The following is a 16,085-nucleotide window of genomic DNA, read 5'->3' as shown; positions in this document are numbered from 1 at the left end:
TGTCTGGGAATCACAATGTCCAGTCCCTCCTCACCCTCACTCCAGTATGCGTCCCAGCAGGTCAACCCTGGGGCCAGATCTCAGGCCTGACAGCCTTCCCAAGAGACAAACTACTGAAAATAGGCCCTGGGAACTTGCGAATATCCTGGACTGAGCCTGGAGGAGGGGCAGGGCGGGTGGACCCTGGGGCGACCTGAGCCTGGTCTGGCTCAGCATACTTTCCAGCGGCAAGTGCTGGCAGAGCAGGTATCTGGGTGCAAAGAACACAGGGCAGGCCCAGCTGCCTTGGGGGACATCTTCACTGTCCACACCCTGAGCTGGGCACAAGGCTAGGTGCTGGGTGAGGGCTTCAGGGATGTGAAGGTGGCTGCTGGAGGCAAAGGCAAACAGCACACTCTGCCAAGGAAGGGCCACCAGGGGCCCTTACCCAGAGGCTGAACTTTCCCGATGGGGGTGGATGACAGGATTCCTCAGCGGTCACTGGGCCCCAGGGGGCCCAGCCCTGCCTTCTCTGGCTGGCCAGCTGAGGGCGCAGGGGCGTGTGCAGAGAGAAGGCCGGGCAGATGAGGAGGAATCTGCCCCCACCCCTCCAGGTCTTAGTGCCCTCGTGCTGTGCTGGTACAGGGCAGAATGTTCTGGCACAGAGGCACCCAGGGCAACAGCTCGGGGTGCTCAGTGTCCTGTCCTGCCCACCACACTGCCTTCCATTGATGCGACGTGTTCCAGTAGCACCTGGCAGTTTGCAGGGGGTGGAGCTGCAGGGCCTTCACCTGGACCAGTGGTCCTGAGTCAGGTCGACCCCTTGGATCTGGTCAGTGGCCCCCCTCCACAGGCAGCCTAGGTCAGAAGGGGCCAGGTGAACTGAAGCAAGAGGCCTTACAAGTAGGTGGGGGCTGCAGCTTCAGGGAGGCTGTAGGGCCCCCGCTGGGCATTGGCATGGGGACTGGTGGCCTGCAACTGATGAGGGGTCCCCACATCCACAGGTAGGGTGGGTGGGGGCACATCAGCCTGTGGCTGAAGTTTTGGGAGAGTTCCAGGGAGAGGGTGTTGGTGTGTGCACGTGTGTGTCTTTGTATGTGCATGTTTATGTGTGTGTCTAAGCACGCGCATCTAGAAAAACTGCTGCGTGTCCAACTCAGAGGGTGCCGCCCCAGGGCTCCCCCGCCTGGCACTCTTCTCCCCACCCAGTGGACATGGCAACGGGAAATAACAGCAGGGAAGGCCAGGAAGGACTCAGGATCTGGTTTCAGGGGTGGGGGCACCCTGGGCAGGGCAGGGTTGGAGTCCGGTATGGGAGAAAGAGCCATCCCTAGGGTGGGGCAGTGGAAGGGGGACAAGGACCAGGTCATTTCTGCCACCTGCCCCAGAAAATGTCTCTGAGAGGAGCTGTGAAGCACCTTCCCAGAAGCCCCAGGGTAGGTTTGGGGTGGAGGCCAGACAGAAATGTGTGTAGCCATGTAATCTGAGAGACCCTACGCACAACACCAGACACACCTGATGGACGAAGCCCCACACGGGTAAATCTGTAGGGGCCAGGACACGCGCGCACGTGTGTGTGTGTGTGTGTGTGTGTGTGTGTGTGTGTGTTGTACAGGCATTCAGTCCCTCCAGCTGCTGCAGTGCCTTATCCTGGCGGAGGTGGAGGAGCTGTGCCAGGGTCCTATGGCCTCCACCCACACACGTCCACGATTGGTAGTGGCTGGTCTTCTTTATAAACAGCAAAGTGGGTATGTCCTGGGTGTGGTCAGGTTCCAAGGGCCTACAGTAGTAAGATCCCCCTGCCCAAGACTGTCCTGGCCCTCCGGGGCCTCCCTCCTGTGGCTGGGGGCCCTGCTTGATCCTCCTCTTTCTGTCCTGTGTTCCTGTTGCCCTTCCTGGCCCTTGTGGTCTTGTCTCTGCTGTGCTGAGGACTGAGGTCAAGGGATAAAGGAAGTCAGGATTTGCCCTCTTAGGGCTGGGGACATAGCTGAGTTGGTAGGGCTCTTGCCCCGCATGCACAAGGCCCTGGGTTCAATCCCCAGCATCATGGAAAAACAAAAAGAAAAAGGATCCGATCCTCTTGTTATCGGACTAGCCAAGGAGACTCTAAGGGGCGTGCTGGAGGTGGAGGATGGTTGTGTTGGTGGCCTCAAGTCCAGGAACCACACAGTGGCTGGAGACTGGGGTCCTACCCCTTGCATATCCGTGTGCACCTCTGCTCTGGAAATCCCAGCTGACAAGGGTCTTTAGTATGTCCTTGAGGACTGCAGCACTTGCAGTACCTCAGCCCTGGGCAGTGACCTGAGGGGTCCCAGGGAGGATGGTGGGAACTGGTAAGTATTGTCAGGGGCAGGACTTGGCTTTGTGTTGTAGATATGGGGGACTCCCCGGAGTGTGGCCTTTGCAAGGGACACATGGGGCCTTGGTCATCCCACAACCCTGGGAACTCTGACCCTCACTCCAGCTATGGCCCAGTGAGGAGCAGGGAGGGGGCATCCTGGGATGTTGGACCCATGGCTCTTCCTTTGAGTACCCTGGGGCAAGGCCAGGGGCATGGGGCATCAGGGAGCCTGTCCTCCTGCTCTGCTTCAGGGACAGGGCCTGAAGAGGTCCAGAGTGATGCCTTGTGTTTTGAGATGGGTGTACTGAGTGGAGGTGGGTGCTGATAAGGGGGTTAAAGGGCAGGCAGTGCAGGGAGAGGAAGGGCCCATATGTGTGCCAGGGCCGGGATGGAGAGAAGGCTGAATACTTCCTGTGGGGGCCCCACAGAGCAGGAAGGACTTCTACGGAGAGGGTAGCCCCCTGCTCCAGGGGGAGGTGGGCCTGGCTGACAGTGACCCCAGCACAGGAGGGTTAGATAGAGGGATGGGCCAGGGCATCCCCACTGAGGCTGAGGCCTGGACTAAGGGAGGCTGGAAGCCCCAGCAGTCCCACCTTGGTGAGGCTGCAGATGCAACTCATATCCCAGGTATCTGTAGGCCAGCACCAGCCCTCTGATTCTCAACAGGCTGGGTCAGATGGTCTCTGGTTTCTGGCTGGCCCCAATGTAGGCTGGAGACTTGGACCACTCTTGGTGCTGGGACACTTTCTGTAAAGATAAGGACCTTGGCCCCTGTCTCAGGTTCCCCCAGGCAATGGTTCCCGGGGCCTGGGCTCCTCTATTCTTGTGGAGGAGGGACTGCCATGGCCTGAAGTCTCCTCTTCCAAGTTCCCCAGGGACGTTCCGGCTGTGGTTCAGTGGACTTCCCAGAGAGCAGCAGGGTGGGGGTGAGCTGGCACAGCTCAAGTGCCCCACCCACTCCCAGGGTCTGGAGGGAGGAGGCTCCTGGCCTCTTTGTGAGTGGGAGATCAGAACAGGATTCCTGGAGAGGTACCAGATTGAGACTATGGGGATGTGTCCCCAACCTTTCTAGAAGAGGGGCAGGGTCCAAGTACGGGAGGAGAATCCTTTCATGCTAGTTTGCATCCCTCTGTATTTTAGAAGTGACTCGTTCCTTCCCTGGCTCTGGCTGATCTGGGGCTTTGGCGGGTGCCTGCGAGTTGCCACTAGGGACCTGGTAAGCCTTCCTGCAGAGGAGAGCCCCTTGCCCCAGATCTGGGACTGTGGGCTGCTTGGCCTGGGGTGTGGACCTGCTGGAGCAGCCTGGTTCCCAGAAGGTCCCCATGTCTCCGCTGGACCCTCGGCCACTTTTGAGTTCTGCCCAGAGGCGGGCGTGGACCAGATGATCTTTCTAGGCGGGTCGGTCTGGATGCGAGGTCCCCAGGGTACAAGTCTCTGCCTCGGGGCGGGACTCGCAGGGCGGGGTCCTAAGAGGCGGGGCCCCAGGGTCCCTGAAAAGCTTACACCAAGCGGGCGTCACCCAGTCTCGCGCCCACAGCCCGCTCTCGCCCAGCATTAGAAGCTCATTCCATACCCAGTATCGCCATGCCCAAGTGCCCCAAGTGTGACAAGGAGGTGTACTTCGGTGAGTGAATCCTGCACCCGGGCCTCCCCGTGCGCGCACTGCCGGCCAGATGCGGAAGAGCGGCCGAGGGGGCGACCCTCCGGGGCGGGGGACGTACTGGCCATCCTGGCGACTTGGCGGGGGCCGCCCAGGTAGGCGCAGGGCCTCTGGAGTCCTGAGGGCCTCCTCGGAGCCAACCTGTCCGCCTGGCTCACGGACGTCCGGGTGTGAGTTGGGACCCCCTGAGTCGGGCGGCATGGCTATCTCTTCCCATTCACGGTTTCTGTCTCCCTGCCTCTGTGTCTCCCCGTCTGGTGACCCCTGTCTTCGTGACTCCTGGTCTCGATGTCTCTACACTTTCCATCCACGCGCCTTGGGCGGGGTCCCCGAGGGATAGGAAGGAACGCGGGGCTGGGGCCTCCCCTGCTAGCGCTAAGTAGAAACAGACGCGGAAACCGACGCCCCGGGCGCGATCCCGGCACGCTCAGATGCGAGCGCCCGCCTTCCGGCCCCGCGCGCGCCCCGGGGAGGGGCAGGAGGGAGTGGGAGGTCCTCCGCCCCAGGAGAAAGGCGCCCGCAGGCTCCACCCAGTCCCCCGGCGCCCGGGGCCAGAGGGCTTCGCCAGGCCAGCCTGACCCCAGGCTTCCTGTCCGCCTACCCCACCCCAGCCCTCGGGGCGCGTCCCAGGCACAGCACCTGGAAGTGGGACGAGGGGCAGACTCCTCTGATTAGTTTGGCTGGGGACTAGAGGTGTGTTCCTAATATGTACAGGGGCAAGAAGAGACGGGGTGGGGGGTGCTGCCAAGTTGAGAGAACGCAGTATGGGTGGACTGGAGGAAGGGTGTGAGTGGCGGTGTGCCAGGGCCCGAGAGCGGTGTCTCATGGGGACTTCCCTGCAGCGGAGCGGGTGACCTCGCTGGGCAAGGACTGGCATAGGCCCTGCCTTAAGTGTGAGAAATGCGGGAAGACGCTGACCTCCGGGGGCCACGCAGAGGTAGGTGGGCTGCGGGCCACTGGAAGGGGGAGTCATGCTGGGGCGAAGGCAGCTACTCACGGCCTTTTCTCCGCAGCATGAAGGCAAGCCCTACTGCAACCACCCCTGCTACTCCGCCATGTTTGGGCCCAAAGGTACATTCTGGCAGTCTGCCAAGGCCCCCCGCCCGCGCCCCCCCCCCCCCCCCCGCCCCATACTGTGTTGACCTTCCACATCTTTTTTGCAGGTTTTGGCCGTGGTGGAGCCGAAAGTCACACTTTCAAGTAAACCTAGGTATAATCCTCCCTCCAGTCCCACCCAGCCCATCCTTCTCAGGATTTGGATGTCCCCCCAGGTCTGATACTCAGGGGCTTGGAGGCAGGGCTGAGAGGTGTACTCAAGAATGCCTCTGTCTCTCTGCACAGGTTGAGGAGACCCTATCCTTGGCCACCCACCGGGCCATTGCCCATTCAGCAGATGCCGGGCCTTACCCCAGACACCCAGGGCTCCTAATAGCCCCTTGTGCCTTCAATAAACCTGAACACGTGGAAGACGTGTGTGTGTGTGTGTGTGTGTGTGTGTTCACTAGTACTTGGGTACATGTGTGTGCTGGTAGATAGTGGAAAGAAACGACATCTGGGAACTCCCAGCCCAGGGTGCTTGCTCTGCCTGCTGCAGAAGGCACTGTTGCCCACTCCCTTGAGGAGGTCTCTGGGGCCCCCTTTGCAGGGTATGAGTCCAGGCCTCCACCTCTGACCTCCAGACTCACCAAGGCCCTCCTCTGTGGTCGGTTCTGGAATGGGCTGGGCCAAAGGGTCAGAGGGAATTTGAGGCCTGGGAGTGGGTGGTGTTGGGAGGACTCTGGCCACAGGTCAGAGAGTGATTCAGCTGGAGCTGCTTCCCTTTTTGAGGAGCTTTGGGGGAGCTGTGATGTGGACTCCTTGCCTTCCCACTTCCTGCTGCTCCACCCTTGTCCCCATCTACCCCAGATCAAGCTGTGGGTTTTTTTGCAGGGGCTTGCTGTAGCTGCGCAGCTAGCCATCCAGACACCAGACCCATGTTTGGGCCCCTCCCTGAGCAGGGACTCCCCACAGTGGCCTGTGCTGTCATGGTATGTCCTGGCTTTGCACAGTGGAGGGGGCCCTTTAGAAAACTCCTTTGCAATCCCAGCCCCTGCCCATTGGGCTACCGTCAGAACCCCACTGTCCCCTGGCAGCTCAGTCCCAGCCCTGGCCAAAGGTCTCCCAAACCCCTTTAGACCATCTGTAGACGGGAAGAGCCCAGGTCAGCCTAGTGAACTGTAGGCATAAGGTGGCAAAGAAGGGGTGGGGAGCTGTCGAGGGTGGTCTGTAGAGCGGAAAGCTCGTGTCATAGGGGCGATCCTGGAGGGCCGCAGAGGGGGTGGGGCAGCCATGCGGGAGCCTAGGATGCTGAGCTCCAGAGGCTCCCTATCCAGGTGGAGGGTGGGGGCTGAGGGCTGTGGCCCAGCGATACCTGGCCGCCAGGGTAGGGACAGCAGCTCCCCAACCCGAGGTCCTAGCCTCCCGATGGTGCGCCGTTGCCGTGACTCCCTTCCCCACATAGCTCACAGCCCCATTTGGGGCGACTTGGGGTGCACTGTCAGCGAGCTGGGACCTGCAGAAAGAGAGTGGGAATCAGCTAAGCCCCAAATGGGGTTAAGAGCACCCCAGGCAGAAGGTCAGCAGTGCAAAATCCCTGAGAAGAAAAGATCCGTAGTCGTCCATCAGAAATCAAGCCGCGCAGGGTGGGGGTGGGGAACAGTCTTCGCACCCAAAGCTCAGGGGGCACTGAGAAAGGGATGGAGGGCAGGACTGCCTGGGACCTGGAGCCGAGAACAAGCCAGCAGCGTACCCCATACTGGGGGAGGAACTCCCGGCCAGGGACCTCGGAGCCGAGTCTGTTGGCCGCGACCACTGGCACAACGTTGCCACCGCCGTTCAGTTGAGGCCAAGGAAGCAGGACGTTCCGAGAGGGCGCGCCGCGCTCCCGCTTCCAGTGGGCGTGGCCAAGCGGACAGGTGCGTGGGGTGCTTCCTACTTCCCTCTCTAGCTGGGTTTCCTCCGCCTTCTCTCGGGCGCCCTCCCCCTTTCCACCTGCCTTCTTTCCGGCTTTATCGTGTAGTGTGCGCACGGTCCAGTCCACCGCCCCAGCCGCACCTTCAGTGACGTGGAGCGCACGGAGTTCGTGCCAGAGTGTTCCAGCCACTGCCTTTCTCCCCCTGCCCGCTGGCCAGCCCTTTCCGGGCAGCCAGGGCCCAGCGAGTTTACCTCCTCCTGGCACTCCACACGGTCCGGCCTACCTGATGCGGGCTTTTGCAGGGGCTTCCTGCATTCAGAAGAACGCGAGGATGTCACCCAGGCTGCCCGCGGCTGGACAGGATTCCTAGTTATGCGCGTGCTGTGGTTCTTTCCCACACACCAGGGTGAACTCTGGGTCCGTTTGCCGTGTGATAGGGCTGTTGTGACCTCCCGCGTGTCCTTGCGAAGATGGCTCACAGCCTACCAGGACTGATACTGTTGGGTCGTGTGGGAAACTTCCGCTTCTGAAGGAAATGGCCACACTGCTTCCCCAAGAAGGTGGGGACAGTGAGGCCTATGTTTGGGCAAGGTAGCTGAGGGCAGAGAGCTGGGGCTAGGGACGGGCGAGGGGCCGGAGTCTGCAGATAAAAGAGTTGACGGCCTTCCCTTCTGGAGCTTCCTTTGCCCAGCTCGCCGGGCGAGCTTACTCACGGAGTCCCCACCCAGCTGCCCCGGGTTATCTGCCGGGTTGTCTGCCCGGGCGGCGGCTTATGAGGCTCTGGCGCCCCCTGGCGTCGAGCCGGGGAGGCTCCGCGGAGGGGCGCCGGCCGCGGGTGAAGGGAGTCTGGTTGCACAGTCCTCCGGGGCTCTAGGGGGCGCGCATGTCTTTCATTCAGTGCTGATGACGCCGGGTTGCTAGGTAGTCAATGGCTCGGGGCGCTGATTGGTTGGTTCTGGACGAGGCGGGTGTAGGGCGAAGGTTGGGCGAACGAGTTCAGAAGCCTCGGTGCTGCTGACCTCGAAGGCTCCACCCCAGGAGCGCGGAAGTGCCTTCGCGCCTGACGAATAGACGCAGGGCCAGCACTCATTGGGTTACGGCGCAAAAGCGGGTCCTGGCCGGCGCTGTGATTGGGCGCCTTCTGCCGGGGCGGGCGATCCAAGGAGGCCTGGAGCAGGCTGCATGGGGAGGCGGCGGCGCAGGGTGGACCGGGCGGCCGGAGTCGGGACCGGGACCCTGCCCGAGGCGATTGCCGCGCTCAGTAGACTGCTGCCCGCTGGGCCCAGCCCGGAGATCTTCCGCCGTGCCAAGTTCGACCGTCCGGAGGCGGTGAGGCCGGCGGCGCGGGCGTCGGGCCAGGAGTTGCCGGATGCAAGGTCAGCCTGGCCCGCTGACCGCGCGCTTTTTGTTCTCCGTAGGCCCCCGCGCTCTGGCGGCTCCTCTTCCACGTACTCGCGCCGCTCCCAGAACGTGGTGCCTCGGCCTCGCTCTCCCCGGGTAAGTCCCGTCCTCTGGCATGCCCCGCCCCAAAGGTCTCGACTCAGCCCACCCTGGCGACCCTAGCCTGGCGCTGACGCCGCCCACCCGGTGGCACTGGCTCCGCCCAGCTTGGTAAGGCTCCGCCCCAGAGGCTTTGGCTTTGTCCAACTCTAAGGCTCCCACCTCCAAAGGCTCTGGGACCACGCTCCCAGGGAGGCACTGGTCCTGCTCAACTCTAAGGCTCCACCCCTGGAGGCTCTGGCCCCTCCCACTCAACCGAAGTCCTGGTTCTGGTTAGACCCTGGTTCAACCAACACCTAACCCCTTCCTTCCAGGTTAGGGTATGGTGCCCTCATCTTGGTTGGAGGACCCAACCCCTACCCCGCGTTGGGTCCTTGTCCTTGTTCCTGTCTCCTCTATTTGGGGGTCCTGAAGGGGTACAGATGATATCCACTTTAGGTAGGCTTCTCCCTGAGCTGGTGGTCTTTTACTCCAGAGGCCCAAGCCCGCCTGGTGAAGGCAGTGCTGTGCTCCCAGGGCTACCCGAGGCCTGTGCTGGCACAGCTTCCGGAGGATGGCTCCCAGGGCAGCCGGGAGCTGCTGCTGGCCCTGTCCTGGCTCCTGGCCCGAGAGCCTCTGATTGAGCGGCTACTGGTGCAGACTCGCGTCCAACTGGGCGACCAGGTGCCTGATTTTGAGGTGGGTGTGTAATAAGGGTGATTGGGCCCAGCTCTGCCCAGATGCCAGGGTGTCCCATGCCCCATGACCTGTGGGCCATCCCATGTCAGACTTGAGGGCAGCCCATGCTGGGCTGTCCTGGCTGTCTAGCTGAGAGTGTGCAGGCAGCTAGGTCTGTGGCTGTACCTCCACGGTTCTTACTGTCCTTGCCCCTTCTTCAGGTAGGGTAGAAAGTGAAATAGGGGCTAACCCTTATTACCTCTCCAGAGTGGGACCCTGGCCAGCTCTGGCCCACCTGTATTACACATGGGAGCAGAAGTCCCCGTGGACCTCCGCTGTGTGCAGTGGCTGATGGGAAAGCTGCGGTTCCGGTGGCGGCACCTGATCTCCAGTCAGCAGGAGCAGTGCACCCTCCTGGGCAAGGTAGTGTTTCACACAGCTCTCCACCAGGGACCCGAGACCCTGGCTACCTTTCCCTATGGCCCATCCCACCAAGCCTGGCAGGGGCTGACCCCAGGCTGGTTGTGGGCCTTCCCTGAGCTGGCTGGGGCTGGTGGGGGTTGGGACTGTGATCCAGGTAGGGGACCAGATTTCGATGGAACTGGGCAGTATTGGGAGCCATGGTCAGAGTTCTCAATCCTGCTGGAAGAGAGTCTGCTGGATCAGAGAGCCACGGAGTCAATCAGCTTTACTGTTGACAGAAATTGTTGCCTTTAGACTCTGCCACGAGAAACTGTTCCCCCTGGACACTTCCAGCCCTCTGTTTCCCACCATGTTCTGGATGTGGGCTGATCTGGGCAGTGGGCAGCTCCTGTAGGGGCCTTTGAAGGAGCCGTAGAGATTAGGTTCAAGCGCTCTGGTGCCCAGCACATGACCATTGTGAAGTGAGGGCTGATGGGTTACTGGGTGGTAGCCATGGGCTCCGTGGTGCTGAGACCCCTTCTGTGGTCTTCTCAGCTGGTCTTTCCTGGGACCTGCTCCTGTTGCCTGGCCTTGGCTCCAGCAGCTGCACCGGGTTAGGGGCCCACCATTCTGGGGCAGGTTTGTACCTTCCAGAGCCTAGGGCTTGATAGCAGGGCAGGGGGCACCATCCCACCATATTGGACCCCTGGGGAGGCCCTGAGTAAGATTGCCTGGTGTCCCTCCCTCTGTAGGGGCTCCCGAGTGGTGTGATAGCTATCTTGAGCCTGACACTGCCCTGGCCAGCCTCAGGTAAGGTATGGCCGTCTTGCATGGGAGTTGAACTCTGAAGGTGACCATGCTGCTCCAGTGGAGGCCCCGTGCTGGAGAGGGTGCACCTCCACAGCCTGGGGTCTGCCTTCTGTTCCAGATCCACTTGTATACCCACGGCTGCCACAGTGACCAGAACCTTGGCCATCTGTCTGTCACGGAAACTGAGATGCTCAGGGACCCAGAGGGTAGCCAGCAGGTGAGGGCTCTCTGCTGGGGGTGGGTGTTGCCTGAGGTTCGGCGGGGCCTGTTTGGGATGACCTGGGCTGTGCCAGGCTTTGAGCTGTACATGTCTCTGGGTTGTTGCCGAGCTCGCTGTCATTGCTGGTGTGGTTGACAGGGGTGTCTTCAGGACTCTGTCTGTCCCATGAACTGTCCATCGTTCCCAGAATCCTAATAGGTTGCTGTGTGTGCACCTCTGACCAGATATGAGCAGGGTCCCAGAAGTGCATGGGTCCAGGCTGGGCTAGTTGAGGAAGAAGACCACAGGAATTAAGGATTGCTGGCCTCAGGTCTGCGTTGAACCTGGAGCCCACACAGTTGTCACCTGGTATTGAGGGGAGTCCTGGAGGAGGGACTGTCCATAGGATTGGCTGAGAGGGCACAGCTGCCCTTCAGAGCAGGGGCCTGTTGGGAAGGCTCTGCCCTGGAGACATGGTAGCCTCAGTCCTGCTTCCTGGTCAGAGGCCACTCAATGTTTGCGGGACAGTGCTGCCCAGTTGATGTACTCCCTTGGAATCTCAGCCCTGTGAAGCACAGACCTAGAGAAAAACCAAGCTCTGAACCTGGGTGGCCATGTATCCTCAGGCAGAGGGTCATTTGCTAAGGCTGCTGGGGCACTAAGGAGAGGAGGGTCAGGGCTGGCCCCGACACCGTCCAGTTTCTCCCATTTCTGCTGTCCCTGTTAGACCAGGACGCAAGAAAAGACCACTGACTCCAATTAAAATCAAATTAAAGCAAGCTTATTATTTTGACCGGCCGGGCTGCCTCTCCCTCCCAAAACGGCGGGAACAAGACAGCAGCCCAGCTTTCCTGAAGTCCAGCTTTACAGCCCAGAAAGTTACACAAAGGGGGTTACAGATAACAGAACTCTGAGCATCACACTAATGGTAGTTTACATTTTTTGCTGGCCCCAACATCAGAATTTATGAGGACCATTAGAGCCTCAGAGAGGGTCGTTGTCTGGCCAGGGAAGGCCAATATTTATGAGGTGTCACTAAGTTTCAGAGAGGGCTGCTATCTGGTCAGAGAGCCAGGCATGGGTGAGTTCAAGGCATGGGCAGGCATTCCAAGCAGGTTCAGAATTTGCAGTAATTTATAGTAAAGCCAAAATTAGCTTTTCATGGCTTTGTGGCAAGATGGCTCCCAATTTTAATAAAAGATCAAGTTGGGTCTATCTGTCCCCTCTGCCTTCATCCATGCTGACTGGTCCCCATCCCTTCCCCAGGGGCTTTTTGCCGCTCCTTTCTTCTTCTTGGCAGAAACCATAGGGAGTGGCTAGGAGCATGTGCCTGGCCCTGCTGCCTGCTGGTCCTCTGGGCCAGAGTGCCCTGTGTGCCCTGCCCAGCTGTGGCCGGCTGTCACCTTCACACTGAACTCTGGACTGACTTGAGTCGGGCACTGCTGGCAGGAGGGCCGAAGCTCCAGCCAGTAGCTCCTCCTCTGGCTCTTCTGCCTCATCCCAGTTCTGCCTACAACCTGGCAGGTGGGACAGGGAGCCCAGGGCTCAGAGGTGGACGGCTCCTGGTCCCCACTGGCTGCTCTGCTGGGGCTTCTGCCCTGGCACATCTGGCCGTCAGATGCAGCTTTGGTGCTTTATGCTCCAGGTGATTTATATGCACCCATTGTGACTGAGTGTGCCTACCTGGTGAGGCCTGCCTGGCCTTGGTGCCAGCTGGGCCTGGCTCCCTGGATGAGGCCTGGGCTAGCCTCAGAAGGGCCTGTGCTTGGCTTTGGAGGTGCTAAGACAGCATTTGGATGTCCCCACCTGCCTTTGACTCTGTCCCCCTTTCGGAGGTGACTCAGCAAGGCCCAGGCTTTCAGCCCCTGGTCCCTGGTTTAGAGCAGGACAGGGGCTGCCCAGGTTCCATCTGGGCCTGCCTGAGCCCCTCAGTGTGGGCTGGGGACCTAGAGGGGGCGGCAGGATGTGTTGGTGCTGCAGGATTTCAAACAGCAGTGGTTAGGTGAAGTGGCACTACGCTTGGCCTCCTTCCAAGTTTCTGGACAGAGCTGGCTAAATTCTGGATCTGGCCTACCTGAGAGCCTGCACTGCTGGGACAGGTCCTAGAAGCTTCTGGAATGACCTATGGCTGGTGTGGAGCAGCTGGCATGCTGCTGGGTGACTGGGCAGTTCTCTTGGTCACTGGTGGAGCCTGCAACCTTTCGTTTGTCCCCTGTGCCCTTAGTCCTGCTGGGGGTGGCAGAAGACGTCAGAGTGCAGCCCCAGAGAAGAGGAAGGGGAGGTGTTGTATGCCCGACCCCAGTCCAGGGGTGCTGGGCATCCTGGGGACTCTTGGAAGCTGTGTTAACTGCTCTTTTACTGGTGTGTCTCGGTGCCTGAGTGGGAGTGGGGGGTGGCTTGTGGACATACTCTGCACTCCCCTTGCCCTGGTCTGGCTCCCTGCCTCTCTCATGAGTCTCCCAGCACTGTCCCTGGCATGGGTGTGCTTTGAGGGGAAGGGTGGCTAGGCCTGGTCATGCGTTGGGCTACCCTGCCCTGCAGAAAGGCAGAAACCATAGGAGTGGCTCGGGAGCACGTACCTGGCCCTGCTGCCTGCTGGTCCTCTGGGCCAAGGGGCCCTGTGTGCCCTGCCCAGCTGTGGCTTGTTTTGCAGCTGCTGTGGGCACTGGAATGTGAGAACACCCGTCTGAAGGCAGCTCTTGAGTGGCGGCGCTGGGAACTGGTATTCTGGCGGTGGATGGTGAGCTAGGCTGCCCCCTCCCCTCCCCTTTCCTTCCTGGCCCAGGTGGTGGGTTTGGGCAGGGTGGGTGGGGGGCGCACCTCCCAACAGGAGGAAGAGGCTCTAAGGGAGCCCACACCCCAGATCTGGCACCCAAAGTCTAGGGCTTTGCCCACGACCTTTGCATGTCTTCTGGGGAGGCCCAACATTGCTGGCCATGGCCTCTAGCACCCCCAAGTGTCTTCTTTTTTATCCTTTTCTTTTTGGTGCTGGGGATTGAACCCAGGGGTGCTTAATCAATGAACCACATCCCCAGCTCTTGTTCTTTTTTTTATTTTGAGCAGGGCCTTGATAATTTGCTTAGGCTGGTGTTGAATTTGTGATCTTCCTGCTTCAGCCTCCCAAGTTGCTGGGATTACAGGCCTGGAAGTATTGAGTTTTGTGCCTTCCTGGATGCTACCTTGCTGGGGAGTCAGTAGCTGTCCAGACCTCTGTGGGACCTGGGAGGGCCACCACTGCCTCCTGGGACCTCTGTCTCCCCTAATGGAAGCCATGCCTGGCACATGCCCACTTACCTCCCTGCAGGACACGGTCCTGGGCATCTGCCCTCCAGAGGGCCCTGTTGCAGCCTCACAACCCACGATCCTGCCCAGGATTCCTGAGCAAGGGCTTGGCGAGCTGGAGCAGGTAGCGCAGGAGCTGCAGGCCCTGCACGAGGAGCTACTGGAGGCAGGCGCCGCCCGGCGGGTGGCCTGGGAGGCCCAGGTGAGTGTAGCAACTCTGTCCTCTGTACCCTCTCAGCCCCATGCTATCTCCTGGGGAGTGCCCACCATAGAGCCTGGCAGCCTTTCTGAGCTACTGAATCACCGATCTAGTTGGATTAAGTTTGGTAGGTGGTACACTCAGGTACCAGACTCCACCCGGGCAGGAGGCTGCACACTGAAGGCCCACCTGTTCCCCAGGATAGCTACTGTGTCCCTGACTGCCCTTTAGGGGTCTTCACTTTCCACGGGAATCAGTAGAGAGGGGAGCAAGCCCACGCTGCGTTGTTTGCCTGCCATTCCTGTGCATGCTCACAGTCATCCCCTGAGTCCTGCGGGTCTGTGGGGACATGTGGCCCTCCTGCAGCATCACCCCGAGCCAGCTATGGCTGCAGACACTGCTGGCAGCCGCATGCTCTTGTGACTCCAGGCAGATTCCCTTAGACTCTTCCTGAGCCTCCGTGAAGAGTGGCGCTGCCCCTGTGGCCTGTCACCCCCTCACCCTGCTGAGTGGCAGCCCCTTATCCTCACTGCTCCCAGGAATGGATCTGCCTCCTGCTGCTGTTCGGGGCCTTGTGGAGTCCACCAAAGGCTCAGGGTGGCTCCCTGGGGTCATCTGGAGGGAGCTGGAGGCTTGAGGTTCCCATGGATGTGACCCCCTCTCCAGATTACCCTCCATAGGGTCCTGGATAGAGTTGGCCTCAATGACGGGAGGTGGAAGGGTGGGCAGCCCTGGGTCCTGTGTTCCTGGTGAGCCCACCCTTCAGTCCCTGCCTGAGAGCTCGGGAGGTGTGAAGTGCTGGGCTGAACCCAGGAGGACAGTTTGTTGGGGGTCTTTGCTCTGACCTCTGAAGGGCTTTGAGAAGAGTGGTCTTCTGAGAGCTGCCAGGCCCGCCCCCACTCCTGCCCAGTAAGCCATTTGGGTCCTGCAGCTCAGGCAGGGAGTGGGGTCAGGCGGGGCCTATTGCCCTGGGTTCTGGGAGTCCCCCTGGCGAAGCTGCCTCTGGTGCAGGGCTTGGGCGCTCTGTCCGGCTGAGGCAGAGCTCAGGCCTGAGGGCATCTTGCATTGGCCTGAGGTTAGACCTGCTTTCTGAGACAGGAGGATAGACACCTGGGCCCAGGGTTGCCCAGGGCCTGTGTCCTGTGTCCTGGGGTAGAGTCCCTTGGGCTCAGGAGCTGCTGTATCTGCTCCTTGCAGGTTGGAGGCCTGGGCCGGGGGCCACAGTGGAGTTCTGTGCGCAGGGCCTCTCAGGAGGCTGTGGACCAAGAGCTGGCAGCCCTGCGGAGGTCCTGGGAGCAAGACAGGGGCCCCACCCCACCTCAGGGGCCCCACCGGCTGGTGAGAAGGGAGGAGAGTGCTGCAAGGACCCAGGGCCTGCAGGCGGCCGGGCTGGCCAGGCTGCTGAGGAGCCAGGAGGCCTGTCTGCAGGCCACGTTGCACCGCCTACAGGGACAGTGCCAGCAGGAGCTGGCCAGGCTGGCAGGACCCATACCTGGCCTCATTTGGATCCCGCCACCCCGACGCTGACGGCCTGTGGACATGCCCTCCCTGTGTGGGAACCTGCCCTGGCCCAGACTAGAGCTGGTAGCCATGTGCCACCGTGGATGCAGAGGTTGGGCTGCGTACTGAATGACCAGGATCCAGACCCTTGGCCTGTAGTACAGGGGCAAAGGGACCCAGAAATAAACAGTGGAGGCCTCCCCGTAGGGAGCAGGCCACTGGCCGTCTTTTGCTGCCCTTCTGGGTTCTGTCTGAGGGTGGGCGGAGCGGGCATCTTGGGTCAGGTGAGATACCCCTGGGTGGTGGTGGACTAGCTGGAGCCAGTGCAGGGCTGGCCAGGGCTGGGAGACACCTGGCCTACACACCGGGTGAGTGTGGGGATCTGGGGAGGGTGACTGTGCCACCTCCCCAGGTCCCCATGGCATGCCCAGATCTAGGCTATGGGCACAGCCTCCCTCCTGTGCTAGGCCTGCTGTGGGTGGGGGCCGGATGGGAGCTCTGGGGGCTCTGCTTTCCTGGGGGTGGTGGCCTGGGAGTGAGGGGGAGGCCGTAATGTGGACAGAGGGGCCTTGTTCCTGAGGCTGCTCAGGGAATTCAGCTCTG

General features: G+C 60.9%; 2 protein-coding genes across 3 annotated transcripts; both read left to right on the top strand.

Moving 5' to 3' along the window:
- Positions 1-3,814: 3,814 nt before the first annotated feature.
- LOC143394957 (cysteine-rich protein 1) lies at positions 3,815-5,447 on the top strand. Its single transcript, XM_076849519.2, has 5 exons — positions 3,815-3,944; positions 4,823-4,917; positions 4,994-5,051; positions 5,144-5,190; positions 5,322-5,447. Exons 1-4 carry the CDS (start codon positions 3,905-3,907, stop codon positions 5,182-5,184), a joined length of 234 nt encoding a protein of 77 aa, XP_076705634.1. The 5' UTR covers positions 3,815-3,904; the 3' UTR covers positions 5,185-5,190; positions 5,322-5,447.
- A 1,721-nt stretch (positions 5,448-7,168) lies between these two features.
- On the top strand, positions 7,169-15,709 carry Tedc1 (tubulin epsilon and delta complex 1). Of its 2 annotated transcripts, XM_076849517.2 has the most exons (9): positions 7,169-7,493; positions 7,972-8,262; positions 8,352-8,430; positions 8,909-9,111; positions 9,358-9,513; positions 10,421-10,519; positions 13,155-13,241; positions 13,806-13,985; positions 15,180-15,709. In XM_076849517.2, exons 2-9 carry the CDS (start codon positions 8,116-8,118, stop codon positions 15,507-15,509), a joined length of 1,281 nt encoding a protein of 426 aa, XP_076705632.2. In that variant the 5' UTR covers positions 7,169-7,493; positions 7,972-8,115; the 3' UTR covers positions 15,510-15,709. The 2 variants fall into 2 exon arrangements, with proteins under 2 accessions (XP_076705632.2, XP_076705631.2); XM_076849516.2 differs by lacking the exon at positions 7,169-7,493 and having other exon boundaries at positions 7,542-8,262.
- Positions 15,710-16,085: the final 376 nt, after the last annotated feature.

This window comes from Callospermophilus lateralis, chromosome 3, assembly GCF_048772815.1.
Source record: "Callospermophilus lateralis isolate mCalLat2 chromosome 3, mCalLat2.hap1, whole genome shotgun sequence".
NCBI lineage: Eukaryota > Metazoa > Chordata > Mammalia > Rodentia > Sciuridae > Callospermophilus > Callospermophilus lateralis.
This window is presented reverse-complemented; position numbering and strand designations above follow the sequence as displayed.

Bases quoted from the DNA above. Each gene is read 5' to 3' on its own strand.
- LOC143394957 (XM_076849519.2), top strand. From the start codon at position 3,905: ATGCCCAAGTGCCCCAAGTGTGACAAGGAGGTGTACTTCG. The intron at 4,918-4,993 runs GTAGGTGGGCTG...TTTTCTCCGCAG, and splicing joins CCTCCGGGGGCCACGCAGAG to CATGAAGGCAAGCCCTACTG. The intron at 5,052-5,143 runs GTACATTCTGGC...TCTTTTTTGCAG, and splicing joins CGCCATGTTTGGGCCCAAAG to GTTTTGGCCGTGGTGGAGCC.
- Tedc1 (XM_076849517.2), top strand. From the start codon at position 8,116: ATGGGGAGGCGGCGGCGCAGGGTGGACCGGGCGGCCGGAGTCGGGACC. The intron at 9,112-9,357 runs GTGGGTGTGTAA...TTACCTCTCCAG, and splicing joins ACCAGGTGCCTGATTTTGAG to AGTGGGACCCTGGCCAGCTC. The intron at 9,514-10,420 runs GTAGTGTTTCAC...CTTCTGTTCCAG, and splicing joins AGTGCACCCTCCTGGGCAAG to ATCCACTTGTATACCCACGG.